Source organism: Balaenoptera acutorostrata, chromosome 7, assembly GCF_949987535.1.
Source record: "Balaenoptera acutorostrata chromosome 7, mBalAcu1.1, whole genome shotgun sequence".
Lineage (NCBI taxonomy): Eukaryota > Metazoa > Chordata > Mammalia > Artiodactyla > Balaenopteridae > Balaenoptera > Balaenoptera acutorostrata.
Window position 1 is genome coordinate 105068315 of NC_080070.1, and position 24010 is coordinate 105092324.

Genomic DNA, 24010 nt, shown 5'->3' on the forward strand with positions numbered 1-24010 from the left:
TGAAACCATAAAACCCTTAGATGAAAACATAGGTGGTAAGCTTCTTGACATCAGTCTTGGTGAATATTTATTGGCAAAAGCAAAGGCAACAAAAGCAAAAATAAACAAGTGGGACTACATCAAAGTAAAAAGGTTCTGCACAGCAAAGGAAATCATTGACAAAATGAAAAGGCAACCTACTGAATGGCAGAAAATATTTGTAAGTCATATTTCTGATTATAGGTTAATACCCAAAATAGGTAAAGAATTCATACAACTCAATAGCAAAAACCCACACAGTCCAATTAAGAAATGGGCAGAAGTTCTGAATAGACAGTTTTCCAAAGAAGACATATAGATAGCTAACAGGTACATGAAAAAAGATGCTCAGTGGGAGAGTGACAATAAATAAATAAACAAAACTCCAAAATGATCCATGGTAAGTGCCATGCAGAGAATTAAAATAGGCTACTGTGTTAAAATAGTGGCTGGGTTGTCAGGGGAAAGTCTCTCTGAAGAAATAACATTAAGATGAGATCTGAGTGACATTCATAAAGCAATAGCGATAAGATTTTTCAATATAAATATTAGCATAAGATGTTTGCCATGCTAATATAAATATAGTACTCAAAATTCACAGAAAAGCCTGGAAGTATTCCATAATGCTAATACAGACCATATTTGGGTGGTAGGATAGAAGTGGGTTTTTCTTTTTTCTTTCTACTTCTATGAAGTGGTAAAATACAAAAATATATTTAGGCTTTGTCCCCAATTTCTTACACAGAGTTCCTAAAACCCTTGAAATTTCCTGAGTGATGGAAATGTTGTTTGTTATTCACAACAAGCTCCTTTCAATCACACCCGAGTTTATGCTACTGAGGTGACTTAGGGTGGGGCCTCTAGATAGCCCCAGGATGGGTTGGTCACCAGGAGGACCAAGTGATTAGAGGGTTGGAAATTTTAGCCCCACCTACCAACCTCCAGTAAGGGGAGAGGGGACTGGAGATTGAGCTCTATGAAAACCTTTGAACTATAAGATTCAGAGAGCTTCTGGTGAAGACAGCAAGGTGATGGGAGGGTAGTGGAGCATGGAAGCTCTGCACCCTCCCACCTCATACCTTGCCCTGTGCCTCTCTTCCATTTGGCTATTCCTGAGTTGTATCCTTTATAATAAACCAATAGTAGTAAGTTAAAAAAAAAAAAAAAGGTGCTCAACATCTCAAATCATCAGGGAAATGCAAATAAAAACCACAGTGAGATCTCACCTCACACCTGTCCAGAATGGCTATTATGAAAAAGACAAGAAACAACAAATGTTGGTGAGGATGTGGAGAAAAGGGAACCCTTGTGCACTGTGGGTGGGATTGTAAATTGGTGTAGCCCCTATGGAAGACAATATATAGAGTCCTCAAAAAGTTAAAAATAGAACTACCATATGATTCAGCAATTCCACTTAAAGGCATATATCTGAAGAAAATGAAAACACTTAACTTGAAAAGATATATGCACTCCTATGCTCACTGCAGCATTACGTATAATAGCCAAGATATGGAAGGAAAAAGAGATTTTTTTCTCTTCTTTCTTTTTCTTCTTCTTTTTCAAACTCCACAAGATCTAATTAGGCCCAAATGTGGTTATTCTACTACCAAATTTATTTACTTACCACTAGAAAATTAATTTTTTTCTTCAAATTAGTCTTTGTTTAATGAGTACCTTTCTGCAAAATTCATGTTTTAAGTTTTTAGCAATTGTCATGTTAAAAATGTTGTTCCTGGGGACTTCCCTGGTGCAGTGGTTAAGAATCCACCTGCCAATGCAGGAGACACGGGTTGGATCCCTGGTCCGGGAAGATCCCACATGCCGTGGAGCAACTAAGCCCGTGCGCCACAACTACTGAGCCTGCACTCTAGAGCCTGCGAGCCACAACTACTGAGCCCACGTGCCACAACTACTGAAGCCCGCGCACCTAGAGCCCATGCTCCGCAACAAGAGAAGCCACCACAATGAGAAGCCCGTGCACCGCAACGAAGAGTAGCACCCACTCGCTGCAACTAGAGAAAGCCTGCATGCAGCAATGAAGACCCAACACAGTCAAAAAAAAAAAAAAATGTTGTTCCTAACAAGGCCTTAAATAAAGGCCTTGGAATTATTTAAAGTAATTTTATGTTGAAGATATTCTCAAGTTTTAGCATTGCTTGGACATTTTTTTTTAATTTGATGTTTTTATTATTTATCCAGACTCTGGTCTTTTGTTTTTATTTAAGGCTTTAGTTTTTAGTTCACTTTTTAGAGTTCTAATCCCAGGCAAATAATCTAGTTTAAATGTATATATGTATGTAAGTTTATTTTTCTTACATGTAGGGAAAGGCCTTACCTGTTGAGGATTTTTTACTGGTTGGGAAAGGTTTTTTTTTTCCTTGTACCATGAGCTTTCAGTTTTAATAAAGATGCCTGTGAATTCCTTAGAGGAACCTTGTTTACTGCAGTTAACTTATGTACAAAAATTATTTATTGCTGTGCCTCTTTTGTATGAGAGGTTAACGAGCACAGCTAAAAACCACAGCAAAGGGGTGGGAAGTACCACAGAGAAGGTGACAAATGGAGATAGTTCCAATTGCAGGAAGGGCTGGAACATCTGAGGTGGGAAAGAGGGGAGCTTTTATAATGGTGACTCTGAGTAAGTGTAGAGAAAATTGATTCAAACATTTGATCTGGGATCAAAGAACCTTTATTATGAACGGTCAATGTTAAAAATATAAAACATACGGAAGCCGTTGCCTGTGAAGTCATTTGCGTACTCTAGCTGCAGAGATGTAAAACCCAGTTCATTGCTATAAACAAGGACAGATTTTCTTCCTGGGCCATATGTTTTGGAGTTTTCTCTCTCCAGAGTCAGGGTGGGGAGGGGGTAGAAATTACTGGTTGACATATTCTTCACTGTTGAAAATAGCTGCACTGAATTCTTTTTATTTTTGATTCATTACTGCTGATCAATTTAAAACTTTTGAACTTCCTCATAAATATCCATAAGAACTTTTTTTGAAAAAGATTTTTATTTCAAAGCAGAATATTTGCCATCAGTTTTAGTACTAAAATATGACTTATTGTTATGGTGTGTTATGACACATTTTTTAAAAAGGAGACTAGCAGAGGGCCTTGGAGAATGGCATACTTGACCTTGTTTTTCCCATATGTGAGTTAGGAATGATAATCCCTGTTATGAGCCATTAAGGCAATGTCTATAAAACTCTTTGATATCCTCAGAAGAAAAGTTTTATGTGTACAGGATTTTAATGTTATCTACATCATTTACTAGGCATCTTCAGCAAACGTTGCAATCTGATTGAGTTTTTCACCTTCATAATTATACCCTTACATGTAAACTTGTCCTAAAAACCTTTTCTCCTAAGGAAAAAAAAATCATCTGTTTCCTTATTTGATGCAAGGTTCTTCCCCTTCCCATATATAGTGAGCTAGCTTTTTCTAAGTATTTTTTATTCAGCTCTGTCTTTTACGAAGGGTATTATAGTTCATGCTGGCCTTGTAGAAGTGGAGGACCCCAAGTTAGACAACGAGCCTATCAAAATTGTTCTTTTGCCACGTAAAGTCCATCGTGAAAGACAGGGTTGCTCTACCTCCTGGGGAGAAATGTGGCAGTATTGTTTGTGACGAATGAGTAGAATTTACTTACGCCCAATCTCTTTCCAAAAGAGAGTTCGATATACTGGTTGACTAATAACTTCGTTGGGAGGGGCCCTATTAGAATACTCTTATTGTCAGGGATTAGAGTGGCAGTAAGAGCTTTGGGTTCAAGGCTTGGGCTTCAGAAAATCTGCTTGCATATAAAGTGGACCTTGGCTTATAACAAACCCTATTTTATGTCCCTTAACATGATACGGAAGGGTAGGGAACATGAGCACATGTAAGCTATTTTAAGCTGATTGATGCCAACACTAATGGGTATTCCTATTTGAAATACACTGACATCCTTTTAAAAGTCATATAGACTGAAAGTTTCTTTTATTGGAGGCAATATACATTGGTTCTCAACTTTAGCATGCATAGGAAATCTCCTTGAGCCCCTGTCCCAAAGATTTTGACTTAGTATGTGAAGTGGGGCACAGGAAACTTCAATTTTAACAAGCCCTATAGTTGGTTTTAGAGCAGGTGGTCTGAGGACATTTTAATTCTAGGGCGTTCTGTGAGTCTTGAAGCCAGTCAGGTGATCTCTGGCAAGGTACTTTATCTTTGCTAAGCATCAGTGTCCTGATAAAATGAAGGTTATAATACATAACTATACTAATATATAACTTTTGGGGTTTTTTTAAAAGTTAGATTAGATAAGTAAAACACTTTGTACAGTCCCTGGCTCACAGTATGAACTTAATAAATGGTCTTTCTAGCAATTAGGTGTGGAGATTCTGATTCTGGGTAAAATGGAGTAAGCACATTTCTCCCTGTCTCACCCACGGAACACAGTGATAAAACCTGTACAGAATGCATGGAACATATGTATGAGGACTGTGAAAAGTAATCAGTAGCAGGAAAATTGGGAAGGAATACCAGAATTTGAAATACCTCTAAACTGGCAGTAGGTTTACTGGGTTTTCCCTCTGATTATTCCTTTACATGAACACAGCCTGAAACCTGGAAGTGGGCACCAGGGAACAGAGCTGAGTTCCAGGAGATGCCCTTCATTCCTTGTGTGAGGAGCATAAAAGTGAAGTCTAATGTCAGAGAGAGTGTGGACATCCTCCCTGTTTGTCCTCTTCCTCATCTTCTCACACCCCAGCCTCCAAGCAGTCCTGTAGTGGCAGCAACGGATGAGCAGGAGCTAAAACTCTGAGCAAGGGGACCTTTCTTTTATCACTAGGCTGTGATCCCAAAAGAGAGGGATGAATCCTTGATGCTTTTTCCTCTGTCCTCCCACTGACTGGCCTCTGCCCTGGAAGTATGCTGGGGAGTAGGGTAACTAGAGGGGAGCTCTAGGGAACTGGAAAGAGGTTGCAGAGAGGGAAAAGCTTCAGAAAGGGATCCTTGAAGTTGTTTGTGAACTCCTGCGCTCACCCCTGAGCTGCACATGCATTGATCTGGTCCTAATCAGGACACCAAAGATGTTGAGAACTATTAACAAGTAGACAACTTCCCAGGTTGCAGCATGACCATTAAGTAGGGCACAGGTTCAAAAAGCAATTGCAAAGGCTTTGAAAACTGAACTAACAGTAGAACCAAAGCACATAGAAGGTGAATTGGGACTTGCAGACTGAACTTTACCAGGTGAACTGCTTGCTAAAAACAATAACAACAGAAATTTTCTGTAGGATTTAAACAAGACTCAGAGGCTCATAACAGAATATTCAAGATGTCCAGGATACAATCCCAAATTACTCAGCATATGAAGAACCAGAACCTGCATGAGAAAAGAAAATCAATAAATGCCAATGCCAAGATGATACAGATGTGGGAATTAACTCATGAAAACTTTAAAACAGCCATTATAAAGATACTCCAACAAGCATCGCAGACACTTAAAATAAATAGAAAAGTAGAAATGTCCAGAAAAGAAATCGAAGATTTGAAGAAGAACCAAATGGACATTTTAGAACTGAAAAATTGAACAACCAAATACAGGAACAAACACCTCACTGAATGAGTAGGCAGCACAATGGAGGCGACAGAGGAAACAGTCAAGGAACTTGAAGATGGATAAATAGAAATTATTCAGTCTGAACATCAGAAAGGAAAAAAAGATAGTCCCCTCCCAAAAATGAAAGAAAGAACAGATACTCAGGGACCTGTGAGACAATAACAAAAAAAATCTAATATTTGTGTCACTGTAGTCCCAGAAGGAGAGAAGAAAGAAAACAGACTGAAAAAAATTGAAGCCATTGAAGAGACGATGGCTGAAAACTTCCCCAATTTGGTGAAAGATTAAAAACATACAGATTTAATAATTTCAGCAAACCCCAAATAAGATAAATCCAAATAAATCCATGCCCAAGCACATCAAAATATTACTGCTGAAAACTAAAGACCAAGAAAAAGCATTTGAAAGCACCCAGAGAGAATGACGTATTATTGATACATTTGGGGGAACGCTGACTCAATTGACTGCAGGTTTCCTGTCAGAAACTACAGAACCCAGAGAGAAGTGGTACAACGTGTTTAAAGGGCCAAAAGGAAAGAACCGTAACTGCAGAATTCTGTATCCAATAGAAATATCCTTAAGAAATGAAAGTTAAGTAGATAATCTCCCCTACATTCTCCCTTCTTTCCCATCCTTCTTTTTTGAACAAACACATGCTTTAGTATCTCTTTGGGGAGAAACAGTACCTACTTGGAATATTTCACATTTATTTAATGCTTAATATGTCAAGCACTTTCACTTACATTGTTTCATTTTGTCCCAGGCAGCATTCTCTTTCAAGCACCTAAAGCATGGTTATGACCACAGCTCTTGAAGCAGTCTCTCTAGAAACATTTTGAATGCTGGCATAGTTGAAGACAGAAGGATAATTACTTTACCCACTATTTAACACCAACTTTCAAAGAGAGAAGAGGTCCAATAAGTCATATTCAGAGAAGGAGACATGAGTGCACCCCAGTTACCATTGAGTGCAAACACTGAGTAGTTTTTTATGTAGCTTACAGTGTATTCTGGGTGAGGCCACATTTATAAATGTAACATGTGATCTAGTGAAGGCACTTGCTTTTTCTTGAAATGACTTACTCACTCTTGGTGGGGGGGGAGGGTGTGTTTTGATTCCTGGATAAGCCTTGAGGCCAATTCTTGGATCAGGTGTGGTGACAGGGAGGTTTCTAGAAAGGGCACTGTATGTGGTGTCACTTTTTAAAATCTGAGAGAGTAATGCTGTCTTTATTATTCCTAAAGGAAATGAATAAGTGAAACATGTGAAAGAGAAATTACACCGTTGAGATGCTCTCTTTACTTCAGGGAATCTTCTTCACTTCTCTCTCCTTTGTAAGATGATTAATGGATTGACTTTATTTAAACTGTGGGAAACAAATGAAACCATTAAGTGTTTATATTTAAGGCAAATACATTAATAGAGGTAGTGAAACTTTCTGTAGGCCACATGGCCTGCCCCTACCCCATAAATGCTCCTTCTGACTTTCCAACACAACTGCCAAACACTGCCTCCACACATTCTTTTTAAAACTTCTTTTCCATTCCAAATCCGCTTGGTACTTTCATTATGGTATTGTTAAAATTGCAAGATGTCCACTGGGACTTCCAAGATAGATTTTCTCTTTACTGAGGAGGAGCAAAAGAGGAAGTATATAAAAGCATTTCTATTTGTTATTCCTTCAGGGAGTCATACTAAAGAAAAATAGGGACACTTCTATAGGAGGAATATCTTTTAATTTGACATTGTTTTAACGGTGAGCATTTGGGGCAAGTGTGTATGCTTCCCCTTTATTTTAGCACCTTGTACAACATCCTGGATAGGACTACTGGGACAGATAATATTATTTTATTTACATGTGGAACAAATAAGTGAATGCACCTACAAGATATATGTTGATTATGAGCTTGATGTAAGTGCAGACTTGCACTTATGATATTGGTTCTTAGAATTAGGTCAGTTTTACCCAGTTTGTACCTCTATCTCTGTTTCCTCTAGATAAGACTTACTGTGGGAATCTGATAACTCTTTTCCTATATTCTCATAAATGGGTACAAGATATTATGGGGGGTCTGATAACTCTTTTTCGGTTTTCCTGTATGTAGGCACATGCTTAAATATAGTAAAAACTTCTTATAAATGAGAAAACCAGTCACCAGCATGACCCATCCTAATTGCATGATCCTTCCCTCTATATATCCTTGTGTTAAGAAGTATAAAGACCAGCAAGGAATGGTCTCGAGGATGGAGTGGTAGGTCCTGAACACTAGTACCCACAGGCAGGTACACAAAAATTTTGTGAATTACACTTTAAAATTCTTTTTCCCTTTTAGATCTTGAATTTGCCTGAACTGATTGATGATTCCAAGTATAGAACTAACCACCTTCGGGTACAGAATAGAAAAGAGCTTATTAAAATATTGTCGGCACGGTAAGCTTGGCTCTACTGTTTGTACCTTTAAGAATTAGTATGTTATTAGCATTTATCTGGCATTTTGTGGTGCTCTTTTTGGCTTATTTAGATTAACTTATAATTATCTTTCATTTTACAAAATTGGTTAGTGGAAATATATTTTAAAGCTATGTTTTTCTTTGTTTGAAAGCATTTGAAGGTATTTCACATGTCTTACTAAGTACTGCATCATAACAATGACACAAATAAGAACGTCACAGTAGCTTACATTAGTTGCTTCTCTGTGGCATGTGTTTGGGTTTAGTCTATCATAAATACTAACAGCAATAATTCAACATCATTTTTTACATTTACTGTATGAATCGCTCTACATACATGATCTCATTTAACCCTTATAATCATCCCATGAGGGAAGTTCTATTATTTCCATTTTACAGACAAGGAAACTGAGATAAGGGAGGTTCAGTCAAGAGTTTGTTGGCTTTTCTGAGCCTCTCTGTGTAGTTTGTCATGATGATGTTTTGAAAATGGCAGATTGAGTCATAAAGGATTAATGCTGACCAATTAGAGTATTTGATTTTCAAATTATTCCATTCATGTCAGGTTATACTTTTGTTAAAACCTGTATCAGTTTTTCAAGTTTGCCTCAGAAAAAGTTAATAATTCTTACTCTTGCCTATCAGTTTCACTTTTGTTTACATCTAACTTCTCAATCTATAGGAATAGATTGTGGTTTTTGTGGATCTCAATGCCCACGTGAACCGTTCTTCAGTATGGAACATTTGCTCTCATCAAACCAATAAATTAAGGACTTTTGTTCAAATACCATATCTTGTCTTTTGAAATTGCCCTTGTTTTTCCATGTAGCATAGATATATCAAAGTTTTTAGACTCACAGATATCGAGAACAAACTGAACACCAGTGGGGAGGTGGGGGAGGGACAATATAGGGGTAGGAGAGTGGGAGGTACAAACTATAGGGTGTAAGATAGGCTACAAGGATGTAGTGTACAACACAGGGAATATGGCCAATATTTTGTAATAACGAAATGGAGCGTAACCTTTAAAAATTGTATTAAAAAACTAACAAACAAAAGTTCTTAGAAAAAAACTTCTGCTAATGTTATGTTTATTCCTCTTCCCTTCTCCTTTGGGGATCTCTACATGAGTCTGCATTCATTACCTATTTGCTTTTTCCTGGATTTTAAGCACTTCTTCTCTACACTGCCTGTATCTCCTCCTTCAGTCAATGGGGCCTCTGTGTGTGGGACTGATATGCAGAGAAGAGGGGAATGAGAATTGGGCTCCCCTTTCTTGGTCATTAGTTAAATAAAACTCAGATTCTACTGCAAAGCCAGAGAGCCCTCAGTCATTAACATTTCACCCCATGAGAACTGGCCCTCTATCTCTGCTTTTTGCCTCTTTGCCTCTCAAGCAGTTTTTGATTCATTTAATTCATTGATATGACTTTTTCCTTTCACACCACGGTTACCAAGTTTCAATAACAGGCACTTGTGAGAACCTTATCAAAAGCTCTTTGAGAGTCTAAATAAATCATATCCATGCTGTGAGAAGAGTGGACCCAAGAAAAATACAAAAGCTAGGCAGATACAAGTGTCATCTTGTTATTGAGTTGCCAGCACTCTTCTAACTTTAAGAACCACAGAGTTAAGTTATTGGTTTCCTGTGTCCTAAAACCTGTATTCCTTGCTAAATTCTGTTATAGAATTCTATTGTGGACAGACTTCTAGCAGCATCTGTAACAGTTTAATTTCAAATTTCTCTTTTTGGGGTGAATTAAATAACCTAACACCTTTCTTCTTTCTCTTCTTATATACCCAGAAGTGGGAGTTTAAGCATTTTGGGACCCATAGGTTCTTACGTATTTATTCAGACTTAAGGAATCAAACTTGTAAAGAAGAGACTAGAGGGTAGTCTTAAGAGAGGAAACTTGATAAGGGAGTTCCCATCATCATCATCCTGCTGTTAAAACACAGACCACAGAGAGGCCCTTGGTTGCCCAGAGGCCAGGGTCCCTGCTCTCTTGGGCTGGCGTGTGGACGTGTTTTGGTGGTGTCTTGTGGGATGCAGTTCTACAGTCTCTTCCAGCTCAGGTCCCTTCTCCTTCATGGTGGATCAAACAGTGACGACCAGGGAAGATTAGGATATTGATTCAGTCCCATCAATAACCTTATCATTTGTTTTTCTGAATAAATATCCCTGGATTCATTAGTACCGTTAAGTGTTGGGCTTTCAGAAGTCTCTGTGAATGTTGTAAAATGTCTCATTTTCATAATATGATTTTATGTTTTTCCAATATTCAAAATATTAATGGCTCTATATTAATTACATGATTAAATCTGGTCATTTTATTCTGACATCATGGCCTTCCACAATCTGACATGACCTTTCCTTTCCACCTTTTCTCAATATAAAGGAATAATATAGGAAGGTGGGTCCAGAGGGAGAGAGTAGGGGTAGATGTCAGGAAAATCATGCTGTAAAAGTTATAATAGAGTTTATGATAAAGGAGTTTGTGAAACAAAGGAAATTTTTTGGCCATAAAATGAGTTAGCTTGTCAACAACTTCTGTTTTCTGTGTAACCTGATGATAGGTCTTTTTTTTTTTTCTTCCAGTTTTATTGAGATATAATTTACATATAATGTTGCATTAGTTTAAGGCACACAAATAATGATGTGATATATGTATATATTCTGAAATGATTACCCTAGTAAGTTAACATCTGTCACCTCACAGTTACAAATCTTTTTCTTCCCTTGTGATGAGAACTTTTCAGATCTACTCTCTTAGCAACTGTCAAATATACAATACAGTAGTATTAACTATAGTCACCATGCTGCACATAACATCCTCAGGACCTATTTATCTTATAACTGAAAGTTTGTACCTTTTGAGCACCTTCACCCATTCCCCCCACCCTGAAGAGATGTCTTGAAGGGAATACTCTACCTGGTAGAGTTCTAAGTTTTCCAGCAACTTAGAACCAGCAAAAACTTCCTTCCACACCTGAAGAGACCTGAGGGACTCAAGAGTTTCAATGGAACATGCTTCTCATTTGTTCCTTTTCTTACTCATCTATTTAACACGTATTTATTGACTACCTACTATGTGCCAGTGACTGTTTTGGGCACTAGGAAGATGGCTTCAAAAACAAAACAAAACGAAACTCCCTGCCTGCCTGGACTTTCATTAGAGTAAACCTTGTAGACGTTCTAGAAGACTTTTCTTTAAGACCTCTTCCATAAAAACATGTGTTTTGATATGCCTAAGAAGTTAGTTGTCCGTATTTTTCATATAAACTTTTTGTAAATTTTGCTTTACAAAAGTATTGCAGCTACAGTCTGTGCCTTTTAATAACTTATTGTCTTTTTGTGAGCATATTACAGTGCACATGCTACAGTTTTTTTTGTGTGTGGTTTTCCTGTCATTTCTGTGGAAAAGCATATTTTTGGTAACAGTAGCTACATTGCTATGTGAATATACCATGTTTTTCCCTGTTGTCTGCTATTAAACATTACGTCATAAAACTTTCCTTTAATGCTCATAGACACTTTCCCCAGCCTATATTTCAATTTTGGAAAATCTTTAAAATACATAAAAATGTAGAGGGATTTGTGAGAGTGAATTTGCACTTCAGACAACTTTTAAAAAAACTCTAGTAATGATGGACTCATGGTGCTCCTTAAAAACAAAACAAAACAAAACAAAACGTCGCACCCCTTTCATCCAATTCGATATCCAAAAGTGAAAACAGAAGCATTTATGGATTTTTACAAAGTTTGCTCTCCTAAATACACATAAAGTTTCCCTCTTGTGTTTCAAAATCTTCCTTCCAAAGTACTTTTCCTAAGTTTTGATTAATTTCCTGAGTAATTTCCCAAAGTAACTTTCCTGCCCATGACAAGCGTCCATTTAAGTGTTTTAGAATCAGGTGATTCTCTTTGCATTCTCCTCTGCAGTTCGTAGACTGTTTACCTACCAGAAATGTCAGTCATTTACCTCACTTTTCTGTCAGTCTTGCTAAATTCAGTTTGATGCTGCTCTCTGAGAGTGGTCGGCCTCACTTGGAAAGGCAGCTGCATGTTTTTGTCATCAGCGGAGTTTTCCACAGCCAGCACAAACACAATCCCTCTCAAGTGCTCTCAGGTGTTACTATTCCCCAACTGTGGCCGTGAGCAAGTTTTTTTTTTTTTTTTAATTTAAAGGTGGAAGACTTTCCCCTTGAACTTGCCATTTTATCCAGGGTGTTTCAGAAAGTCTGTTTACCCAGCTGCTAAGACCAAAAACGAGGCAAAACTAAAGCATGTTAAAAGTCCCCAGCTAAAACACAGAAGAAAAGATAAAATCAAGACTAACGCAGGGTCTGTTACAACAAACCCCTCCTTTGCAAAGCTAAGGAGCAGCGAACTCCTCAACCTGTGCTCCCCACACACGGGACCAGCATTTTTGCAATAGTTCAGACCTCGCGGGAGAGACGAAAAATCATGATGTGTATTGATACTAAGAAGAGAAGGATTATGATGATGTATTAGTAGTTGGGGAGAAGTAATAGGAAGACATGAAATGAGGATGAAGGAAAAGAGAAATAATAGGGAAAATAGAAACACAATCCATTTTCTTCCTCCTGCTTCCTCTCTTCATCAGCGTAAATGGCCGTTGCCTGTGTGCCCTTGTCCTGCAGATACAGAGATGAAAGACGAGGTGGCTCATGGTCTAAGTAGGAAAACAAACAAGTAAAGCAATGAATGAAGTAGTGTGTGTGAAGTGCCACTCTACACGTACGCACGGGGTGGTGGGAGCCCAGAGAAGGGGCGACCACCTCAATCTGGGCAAGTCAGGGAAGGCTTTCCTGCAGACAGTGCCAGCTGAGGTGAGTCTTTTTTTTTTTTTTTCCAGCTGAGATGAGTCTTAAAGGACAAATAGAATTAGGCAGGTGAGGAAAAAAGATAGTTCACATCAAAGGAGGAGATATCAAACTGAGTGTAATTTTATATGGAGGAAAAAATAAATCATAGGAGAAGAAAAAAAAGTAGCTTGGAGAGAAACTGGTGACAACTTTTAAATTGCTTTTTGAAAAATGCTACACATGTTAGGGAAGTGTATGTCAGTATAGTCCTAGTGAAGGCATTCCTAAAATGTTGGTTACCCTAAGTTGTCATAAATAAAACTAACAGTGTCAGACACATTTACCTTTTAAAGTACTGTGGCATCTGTGTTCATCAGGATATTGGTCTATAATTTTCTTGTGATATCTTTGTCTGGTTTTGGTATCAGGGTGATGGTGGCCTCGTAGAACGAGTCTGGGGGTGTTCCTCCCTCTGCAATTTTTTGGAGGTGTTTCAGAAGGATAGGTGTTAACTCTTCTGTAAACGTTTGATAGAATTCGCCCGTGAAGCCATCTGGTCCTGGACTTCTATTTGTTGGAAGATTTTTAATTACTGTTTCAATTTCATTACCTGTGATTGGTCTGTTTATATTTTCTAATTCTTCCTGGGTCAATCTTGGAAGGTTGTACTTTTCCAAGAATTTGTCCATTTCTTCCAGGTTGTCCATTTTATTGGCATATAGTTGCTTGTAGTAGTCTCTTATGATCTTTTGTATTTCTGCGGTGTCAGTCAGTTGTAATCTCTCCTTTTTCATTTCTAATTTTATTGATTTGAGTTCTCTCCCTTTTTTTCTTGATGAGTCTGTCTAAAGGTTTATCAATTTTGTTTTTCTTCTCAAAGAACCAGCTTTTAGTTTTATGGATCTTTGCTATTGTTTTCTTTGTTTCTATGTCATTTATTTCTGCTCTGATCTTTATGATTTCTTTCCTTCTACTAACTTTGGGTTTTCTCTGTTCTTCTTGCTTTAGGTGTAAGGTTAGATTGTTTATTTGAGATTTTTCATGTTTCTTGAGGTGAGCTTGAATTGCTATGAACTTCCCTCTTAGAACTGCTTTTGTTACATCCCATAGGTTTTGGATCATCGTGTTTTCATTGTCATTTGTTTCTAGGTATTTTTTGATTTCCTCTTTGATTTCTTCAGTGATTTCTTGGTTATTTAATAGTGCACTGTTTAGCCTCCATAGACCAGTATCACTGATGAATATAGTCACAAAGATCCTCAACAAAATACTAGCAAACAGAATCCAACAATACATTAAAAGGATCATACACCATGATCAAGTGGGATTTATCCCAGGGATGCAAGGATTCTTCAATATATGCAAATCAATCAATGTGATACACCATATTAACAAATTAAAGAATAAAAACCATATGATCATCTCAATAGATGCAGAAAAAGCTTTTGACAAAATTCAACACCAAATGGTTGGAAGACCTAAATAGACATTTCTCCAAAGAAGACATGCAGATGGCCAACAAGTACATGAAAAGATGTGCAACATCACTAATCATTAGAGAAATGCAAATCAAAACCACAGTGAGGTATCATCTCACTCTAGTCAGAATGGCCATCATCAAAAAATCTACAAACAATAAATGCTGGAGAGGGTGTGGAGAAAAGGGAACCCTCCTGCACGGTTGGTGAGAATGTAAATTGATACAACCACCATGGAGAGCAGTATGGAGGTTCCTTAAAAAACTAAAAATAGAACTACCATATGAGCCAGCAATCCCACTACTGGGCATATACCCTGAGAAAACCATAATTCAAAAAGATACATGTACCAAAATGTTCATTGCAGCTCTATTTACAATAGCCAGGACATGGAAGCAACCTAAGTGTCCATCAACAGAGGAATGGATAAAGAAGATGTGGCACATATATACAATGGAATATTACTCAGTTATAAAAAGGAATGAAATTGAGTTATTTGTAATGAGGTGGATGGAGTTAGAGTCTGTCATACAGAGTGAAGTAAGTCAGAAAGATAAAAACAAATACCGTATGCTAACGCATATATATGGAATTTAAAAAAGCGGTACTGATGAACCTAGTGGTAGGGCAGGAATAAAGGCGCAGACGCTGAGAACAGACTTGATGGCACGGGGGTGGGTGGTGAGGCGAAGCTGGGATGAAGTGAGAGAGTAGCACTGACATATATACACTACCAAATGTAAAATGGATGGCTAGTGGGAAGCAGCCGCATAGCACAGGGAGATCAGCTCGGTGCTTTGTGACCACCTAGAGGGGTGGGGTAGGGAGGGTGGGAGGGAGGCTCAAGAGGGAGGGGATATGGGGATATATGTATACATATAGCTGATTCAGTTTGTTGTACAGCAGAAACTAACTCAACATTGTAAAGCATTTATACTCCAATAAAGATGTGAAAAAAAACCCCACATATGAACTGTTTAAAAAAAAATACTGTGGCAATACCTTTAGTAAAATAAATAATTGTTTTTGGTTTTGAATGATCTGGGTTTTCTGAAGTCAAGTTTCTGGTATGCAATTGAGTATCTACTTATTTTCACAGTTTGCTGTATTAAAATACTGTGAAATTAAATGCTGTAGTTCAGGGCCTTCTAAACAGAGGTGCTAAACAGACATTTGTTGAATTGAATCCAGAACTTATAAAAGAGCTTCACCTCTTTAAATTTGGTGTCAAGTTATTTTTAATATACTTGTTCAGAATATTGGAGAGTTGGACCTGGAGCATTTTTGGGCTGTTCATGGAGGGCTTGTGACTTCAAAGATGCCTAAATATACTATTAATTTTTAAAAACTGACATCTTGGTTCCATCAGACAAATTTGGTCGTTCCACTTCCCTGCCTAGGTCTTTCAGGGGGTCTCCACCGCTTTGAAGATAAAGTTTAAACTATTTATCTTAACACATGTAATTGCATCTCCCACTTTTGCCTTAGAACCGTCTTATAATTTGGCCTGGTCTTTTAATCTGCTGTGTCTTCCCACAGGCTCATTGCTTTTCACTAAAATGATGAAGCTTCTTCATCTCACTGGCTGCGACCAGTCCTTTAAAATGAGCACAGGTTTTGGGAGCTCTTCCCCTCTCGTTTGTCTGTTTAAAGCGGCCCCTCCTGTGGTGCTGAATCAAAGCATCTATTGCGTTCAGCTGTCATTAATCCTCTTCCTTGACGCAGCAGTAAATTTCTTAAGGCAGAGACTATCTTTTTGTTTTTAAAGACAGTTATTTTAGAGCCGTTTTACACTCATAGCAAAACTGAGAGGAAGGTACAGAGTTCCCATGTACCCTCTGCTGCCCCCCAACCCCTGCCCTCTCCCCCAGCCTCCTCACTACCAACAGCCCTCACCAGAGTGGTACACTGATTATAACTGATGAGCCTACACTGACACGTCGTAAGAGACTATGCATATCGTAAGAGACTATGTCTTTTTTGAGTTTTACTTCTGGTGCCTGTTTGGGTCCCTGGCGCTAGATGTTCTTTCAGGTAGCGAATGTATGAACCAATGAGGGGCAAAGCCATCCAGATTTGGCAAACTGGCCAAAGGGAAGAGACCCAATGTCAGGTCAGAATAAAAAGAGAGCAGTGGTAGCTAGAAATGAGAGCTTTTTCTAAACTAACCTAGGAGGCCTGTATTATGATCACAGAATGTCAGAAGGCCTGAATTTGAAACCAGAGTCTTCCACTAACTCTGTGGTCTTGAGCAGATCCTCTGATTTCTCTGAGCCTCAGGTTCTCATATGTACGGTACGTATAAGAATACCTACATCACTGTGAGAATTAAAAAACAGAACAGGCATGAAAGCAGCCAGCATAGCCCTCAGCAAACAACAGTGCTCAGTATATTTGAGGAGAATCTCAATCCTCAAGAATCAGAAATTACAGTTCCCACATTTTTTTGCCATCAGAGTTCTCCTATATCATTTTTTTATTCATGGATGCCAAGTTTTGAGAGATTTTCCTCTCCCAAACTGTAATTATTGTATGAATTACCTTCCACAATTTTTATTTAATAAAGTTTCATTTAACTGCCAATCAGATCCTGATTAGGACGATATAACTAGTGTTATTGTACTGATTTGATTTAATTCTAGCAGAAGTAAAGCATGACATTCTAGTTGGCCTGTATGACCTTTTTGCAGCTAAACAAATGATTTCTGTTCAACTTCTTAAAAAAATTAAAAATAGCTCACAAGACGCAGGAATACATTTAACTTTGTACAGTTGCTCCTAATAAAGGCTATTAATAGTGCTTGTTTTTTTTTTTTTCTTTCAAACCCAAAGTGGACCTCAATAGTTCATATACTATTCCCTTTCAAGAAACACTGTTTCTCAGTGTGGGCAATGAATTTGGAACTTGTGAACATTCCACTTAAATTATTCCATGCATTTGTGGTTGTACCCTCATAAAGAATGAAGCACTTTAGTGTGTTCCTGAGTTGCTATGCTGTGTTAATAGACTCTATGAAAAGCTTCAGTCAGGGGCTTTGAACTCTGAAATATAAAATACATCCATGAGTTCTCCTGTGTCATTTTTATGGTTAAGTTTTTCAAAGTTTTAATGGGTATCTTTGGCCTTCCTGAAAACTGTTGACTTTACTTTTCTGCTAAATAACATCTATAATATCCTTAATTTTCATTTTTAGTAGAAAATAAAACTACCACATATTTCATCTCTGACAGCCCTCTATCTCTTGCCCCTTCCCCTACCCCCTGTCCTAAATCCCCATTTCAATCCTCCCCCCATGCCTGCCTTCCACGCCCCCACCTTCCTGTCCTTATCCTGTCATTCACAATTTGAACTCTTACAATTAAATAATACATGGATATCACTTACCACTTTCCTAGGTGGCTTTTAGCTACTTGCAGGAAGGCTTCATTGAACAAGTGGTTTGCTTAGAGAACAGGGAGGATTTTATCAGGGGCCACCTATATGATATAATTTAGAAAGCCTGGAAGGAACCTCTATTCCATGGAATATAACCCTTCCTTACACATAGTTTGCTGATTTCAGAAATCCTGCAATTATAGATTTTAGGGGCTTAAAAGTTTGTCCGCTCTTAAGCTTCAAACAGCACGGGGGTTGGGGGTGTGTTAAAGCATGTAGTCTTATTCCTTCGAGTAAGTAAAATTCCCCAGGCCCTTTCCTCAGACTAGATTTTAATATGGGGAAAGTGGAGAAATCATCAAAGCCCTGCCTAAGGTGAGTGAAAAGCAGAATGAAGGCTGAGAGCCATCCGGAGCCCCAGAGATTAAGTTCCCCTCACTGACACTTTTGCCAGGGCTGGGAGGCTATGGGAGTCTCTTTTAACCCTGATTAATTCCTCCCCTCTAAACCTGGCAACCATCGACTCTCCCATGTCTACATGTTTTTAATATACATAGAGAAACTTATTGTTTTCTCCCACGGAAACTTTTTTGTTGGTCTAATATTCTCTTTCCCATATGATCACATTTTAAAATCTCTTCTGCCAGCCTTTTTTTTTTTCTTTTTTTTCTGCCTACTCTTAGTATCTTATGAGGCTGCATTTCACGTGATTTTTATATATCCTCAACCTACATATTTAGTTTATTGTAACCTCCCCCCAACCTTTCATAATGCTTTGAATCATATCACTGTAGGTTTATCTGGGATCCACTGCAGAGGGCTGATTTGGATAAATGGATCCGACGTTTGGTGAGGGTCACATTTGTTTTCTTATTGCATTCCATGGCAGCTCTGCCATTATCAGCTAATAGATGGTCCCTTGTAAAATGTCTATATTTTATGTGGTACATTTTCCTGAATGTTGGGTTATTTGGAGATAGATTTAAGTGGCTATTTGTTGTTACTATAAAATCAGCCTGGAGGGCAAAAGAATGAAAGAAACACAGCCCTGGAACGCATCCCTTTTGGCTTACAGGATGCAAAGGGAACCACTGCAACTCCAAACGAGCTCCTTGTGACCGGGCTCTTTCTACCCTGTTAAGAGAATTCTTTGCGACTGAGAATCAGATGATATCTTTAAGTGAGTCAGGATGGAATGGAATGCCATCCACTCCTTCTGTCCCCCTCCTTTTTTCCAGAAGGGCTATGAAACATTCCACGCTGCCTTTTAGTAGAAAGAATTAGGTGGTAGTGGTGGGATATTTATATGTACGTGCAGGGCGGTGAGGATGGTGGCGGGAGGGAGTCCAGTAAACTCTGTTTCCCTGGATAAAACATTTAATACCCTCATTTCTCCTTTGGAACTTAATGTATATTTTTAGATTTATAGAATGTTAGAGCCCTAAACACTTGGGGAGCTGGATAGAACCTGGGATATCATTGGACTTAACCCCTTCCTACGTGTAAGAACTTAGAATTTAACAGCATCATGGCCAGAGACCCCCTTGAAATCTGGTGGGAGATTCCACAAAGCCAACTCGAAAGGCCTTCCTTTTGGGAGGGTGTAGGCGCAGCTCTCCAGACTTTGCTGGCTGACCTTCTTTTGCCCTTGACTTTTGAATTGGATAGAGAATCTGGAGTTTGACTCGGTCGCCTGACACTCGGTTTGCTCCTCAGACGCCCAGACTCATTCCTGCCCTGCCCAATTTCCTGCCTGCCTTTGGCTCAGAATGAGTTCTGTTCTGCAGCTACTTTGCCCCCACTTGGGTTCTATTCTTATCTCTTCTTAGCTTCAGCTCTCCAGCGTAGGCCTTCCTTGGGCCTTTGATCTGACATCAACTGATGTTTCTAGTGAGCGCTGACTCCACCTCTCTCCCAGCGCTGACAGCTGACATCCCTGCTGAGCCTTGATTTCCACCAGCTGTCCGGCATCCTGCAACATCCCCTAGTGACCAGCTGCTCCTGGCCGTCTTCACCTGGACGATCCACAGTAGTTCTGGCAAGCTGCGCACTGCTTCCAAAGCCAGACTGGACCTACCTTAGTTCTGGTTTAATATGTTTTCCCCAATATCACACAGCTCACTGGTGTGTGAAGCTCAAATTGGAATCTCCTGATTCCTTTTTCCACAGTACTCCTGGGGCAATCACTTATTTCCCTTTTCTCTAACTAGAAATTTTGTATTTAGAATGATCCTAGGTAGGAAAAGAAATTAAGTGAACATTCTGCACGCCCCCCAACCCAAGCACACACACACACACACACACACACACACACAACTTTTAATCTTTCAATTTATAAATTTGCATTTTTCTTTCTTAATGATTTTTCTTTCCTCTGTTGTGAATTGTTTTTCTTTTCTCATTTGCTAACTTTGGAAAAAGAAAAATCCAGACATTGGAATGTCTGAGTTTATTTAAGTCTCAGCACTCTGTTCAATTTAATGAAGGGAAACAAAAAAGGAAAATCAGAACGCTGGCCTGGATCTTTGTGGCTCTGGGACTGGCCCTTTTTGGTGGCCATTGATACATACTATATTTGGAAAATAAGAGTAATTGGTGGTTCCAAGCTATTTTTAAACACATTAGAATATAGAAATAAATTCTAAAATATAGAAATTTAGAACTATTAGAAACAGAAACGGTGAGAGACATAATCATTTTGTAATAATTTAACTATTTTCTAATATAGGTAAATAAAAAGAGGATTTATTTAGCATATTTAATGAGGTGGAGGTAGTAGACATGTCACACTGCATACCCTGCTAACAGAGAGCACATATTCTTTTTTAGTGTCTATGGAACATTTACAAACACTGATTACAGACTAGGCTACAAAGAAAATATTAGTAAGCTTCAAGAAAGAAAAACTAACCACAATGAAATATTCTAAAAATTAATAACAAATTTAAATATACAAGCATAGATATAACTATAAAACACAGCATGTAAGCCAAAAAATTTAACATGGGATGAAAAATTTAAAATCATAGTTAACAGTTGTGGTATAGCAAACCATCCTAAAACTTACTGTTTTAAAATGTGTCTGAAAACTTTTTCTATGAAGAGTTAGATAGTAAATACTTTAGGCTTTGCAGACCTTGTGGTCTTCATCATAGCTACTTAACTCTACTGTTGTAGCGAGATGGCAACCATAGACAATACTTAAATGAGTGAGTGTGACTGTATTCCAAAAGGACTCTATCTATGGACACTGAAAGTTGAATTTCATACATTTTTGATGCATTACGAGATATTATTCTTTTGATTTCTTTTAATTGTTTAAAAATGTAAAGTCCATTTTTTTTTCTTGAAAACTTACAGAATTCACTCTCTTAACAATTTTCCTACGTATCATATAGCAGTGTTAGCTACAGTCACCATGTTGCCTTGTATATTACATCCCTAGTATTTGTTTATTTTATAACTGGAAGTTTGTACCTTTTGACCACCTTCTTCCAATCTCCCTTCCTCTTACTCTTTGCTTCTGGTAACCACAAGTCTGATCTCTTTTTCTATGAGGTTTTTTGTTTTTTCTTTTTAGTACTGCATATACGTGAGATCATACGGTATTTGTCTTTCTCCGTCTGACTTATTTCACTTAGCATAATGCCTTCAGAGTCCACCCATGTTTTCACAAATGGTAAGCCTTTCTCACTTTTTATGGCTGAATAATATTCCATTGTCTATGTATACCACAATTTATTTATCCATTTATCCATTGATGGACACATTTTTTTCCAAGCCTTGGCTATAGCAAATGATGCGGCTGTGAACATGGGGATGTAGATATCTTTCCAAGTTAATGTTTTCATTTCCTTTGGATATAATCCCAGATCTGGAATGTGATAGTTCTATTTTTAATTTTTTGAGGATCCTCCACACTGTTTTCCATAGTGCTGTACCAATTTACATTCCCACCAACAGTCCACAAGAGTTCCCTTTTCTCCACATCTCTGCCAGCATTTGTTATCTCTTTCTTTTTGATGATGGCCATTCTATCAAGCATGAGGTGATATCTCATTGTGGTTTTAATTTGCATTTCCCTGATGATTAGTGATGCTGAGTATCTTTTCATGTGTCTGCAGGCCCTCTATGTGTCTTCTTTGGAGAGACGTCTATTTAGGTCCTTTGCCCATTTATAAATTAGGTTATTTGGGGTTTTTTGCTATTGAATTTAATTACTTACTTATATATTTTAGGTATTAACCCATTTTCATGTATATGGTTTACAATTTTTTTTCCCCATTCCACAGGTTGTCTTTTCACTTTGTTGATGGTTTCTTTTGCTGTGCAGAAGCATTTTAATTTGATGTAGTCCCACTTGTTTATTTTATTTTGTTGGAGTATAATTGCTTTACAATGTTGTGTTAGTTTCTGCTGTACAACAAACTGAATCAGCTATATGTATACATATATCCCCTCCTTCTTGGACCTCCCTCCTACCCCCGCCCCCGCCAATCCCACCCATCTGGGTCACCCCAGAGCACTAAGCTGAGCTCCCTGTGCTATACAGCAGGTTCCCACTAGCTGTCTGTTTTACACATGGTAGTGTATATATGTCAATCCTAATCTCCCAATTCGTCCCACCGTCCCCTTCCCCCCTGTGTCCACATGCTTGTTCTCTACATCTGCATCTCTATATCTGCCCTGCAAATAGGTTCACCTATACCTTTTTCTATTATTTTTGATATTGTTGCTTATACTTTAGGTGTCATATCCAAAAAAATCATTACCAAGACTCATGTCAAGGAGCTTTATTTCTGTTTTTATCTAGAAGTTTCATGGTTTCAGGTCGTACATTTAAGTCTTTAATCCATATTGAGCTAATTTTTGTGAGTGGGTGTAAGATACAGATCCAGTTTCATTCTTTTACATGTAAATATCCAATTATCCCAGTTTCATTTATTTAAAAACCTGTCTCTTCTTCATGGAGTATTCTTGGCTCTCTTGTGAAATATTAGTCAACTGTATATACTTGGATTTATTTCTGGGCTCTGCATTCTATTCTGTTGGTCTATTTGTCTGTTTTTATGCCAGTACCATATTGCTTTGATGACTACAGCCTTATAGCATTGTCTGAAATCAGGAAGTATGATGCCGCCTGCTTGGATCTTCTTTCTCAGGATTTCTTTGGCTACTCAGCATTTTCTATGGCTCCATGTAAATTTTAGAAGTGTTTTTCTACTTCTGTAAAAAATGCCATTGAAATATCAATAGGAATTGAATTGAATCTATAGATGGCTTTTGAGAGTATTGACATTTTAGCAATATTAATTCTTTCAATTCATGAACATGGAATACATTTCCATTTATTTGTGTCTTCATTGTTATCATCAGTGCCTTGTAGTTTTCAGAGTAGAGATCTTTCTCCTCTTCAGTTAAATTTATTCCTAAGTATTTTATTGTTTTTGATCCTATTGTAAATGGGATTAATTTCTTTATTTCTTTTTTAAAAAATTCGTTGTTAGTGTAGAGAACACTACTGATTTTTGTATGTTAATTTTGTATCCTTTAACATTACTGAATTCATTGATTAGATCTAACAGTTTTTTGGTTGAGTCTTTAGGATTTTCTATATGTAAAATCATGTTATCTACAAAGGTAGACACTTTTACTACATCCTTTCCAATTCCAATATCTTTTATTTCTTTCTCTTGCCTGATTGCTTTAGTTAAGACTTCAAGTGCTTTGTTGAATAAGAGTGGTGAGAGTGGGCACCCTTGTCTTGTTCCTGATCTTAGAAGAAAAGCGTTCAACTTTTCACCGTCAAAGATGATGTTAGCTGTGGGCTTGTCATTTATGGCCTTTATTATGTTGAAATGTGTTCCTTCTATGCCTCATTTGTTAGGAGTTTTTATCATAAATGGATGTTGATTTTGTGACATGCTTTTCTGTGTCTATTGAGATGATCATATGATTCTTTTTCTATCACATTGAATGATCTGCATATATTGAACCATCCTTACATGCCATGGATAAGTCCCACTTGATCATGGTGTATGATCCTTTTAATGTGCTGCTGAATTCAGTTTGCTAGTATTTTTTGAGACATCTTTCATTTGTTTTCATGAGGGATATTGCCCTGTAGTTTTCTTTCCTAGTGGTATCAGTTTCTAGTTCTAGTATCAGGGTAACGCTGGCCTCATAAAATGAGTTTGAGAGTGTTCCCTCCCCTTTTATTTTTTGGAAGAGTTTGGGAAAGATTGGTG

The 24010-nt window shown here is 37.9% G+C and overlaps 1 protein-coding gene across 4 annotated transcripts in view; it reads left to right on the forward strand.

Moving 5' to 3' along the window:
- SUGCT (succinyl-CoA:glutarate-CoA transferase) overlaps nucleotides 1-24010 on the forward strand; it is a 796055-nt gene that overhangs the window by 242399 nt on the left and 529646 nt on the right. For all 4 annotated transcript variants that reach the window (XM_057549882.1, XM_007187735.3, XM_007187736.3 and 1 more), the window contains exon 11: nucleotides 7961-8058. In XM_057549882.1, the coding sequence (XP_057405865.1) occupies nucleotides 7961-8058 (98 nt within the window). The remainder of the gene's footprint in view (nucleotides 1-7960; nucleotides 8059-24010) is intronic.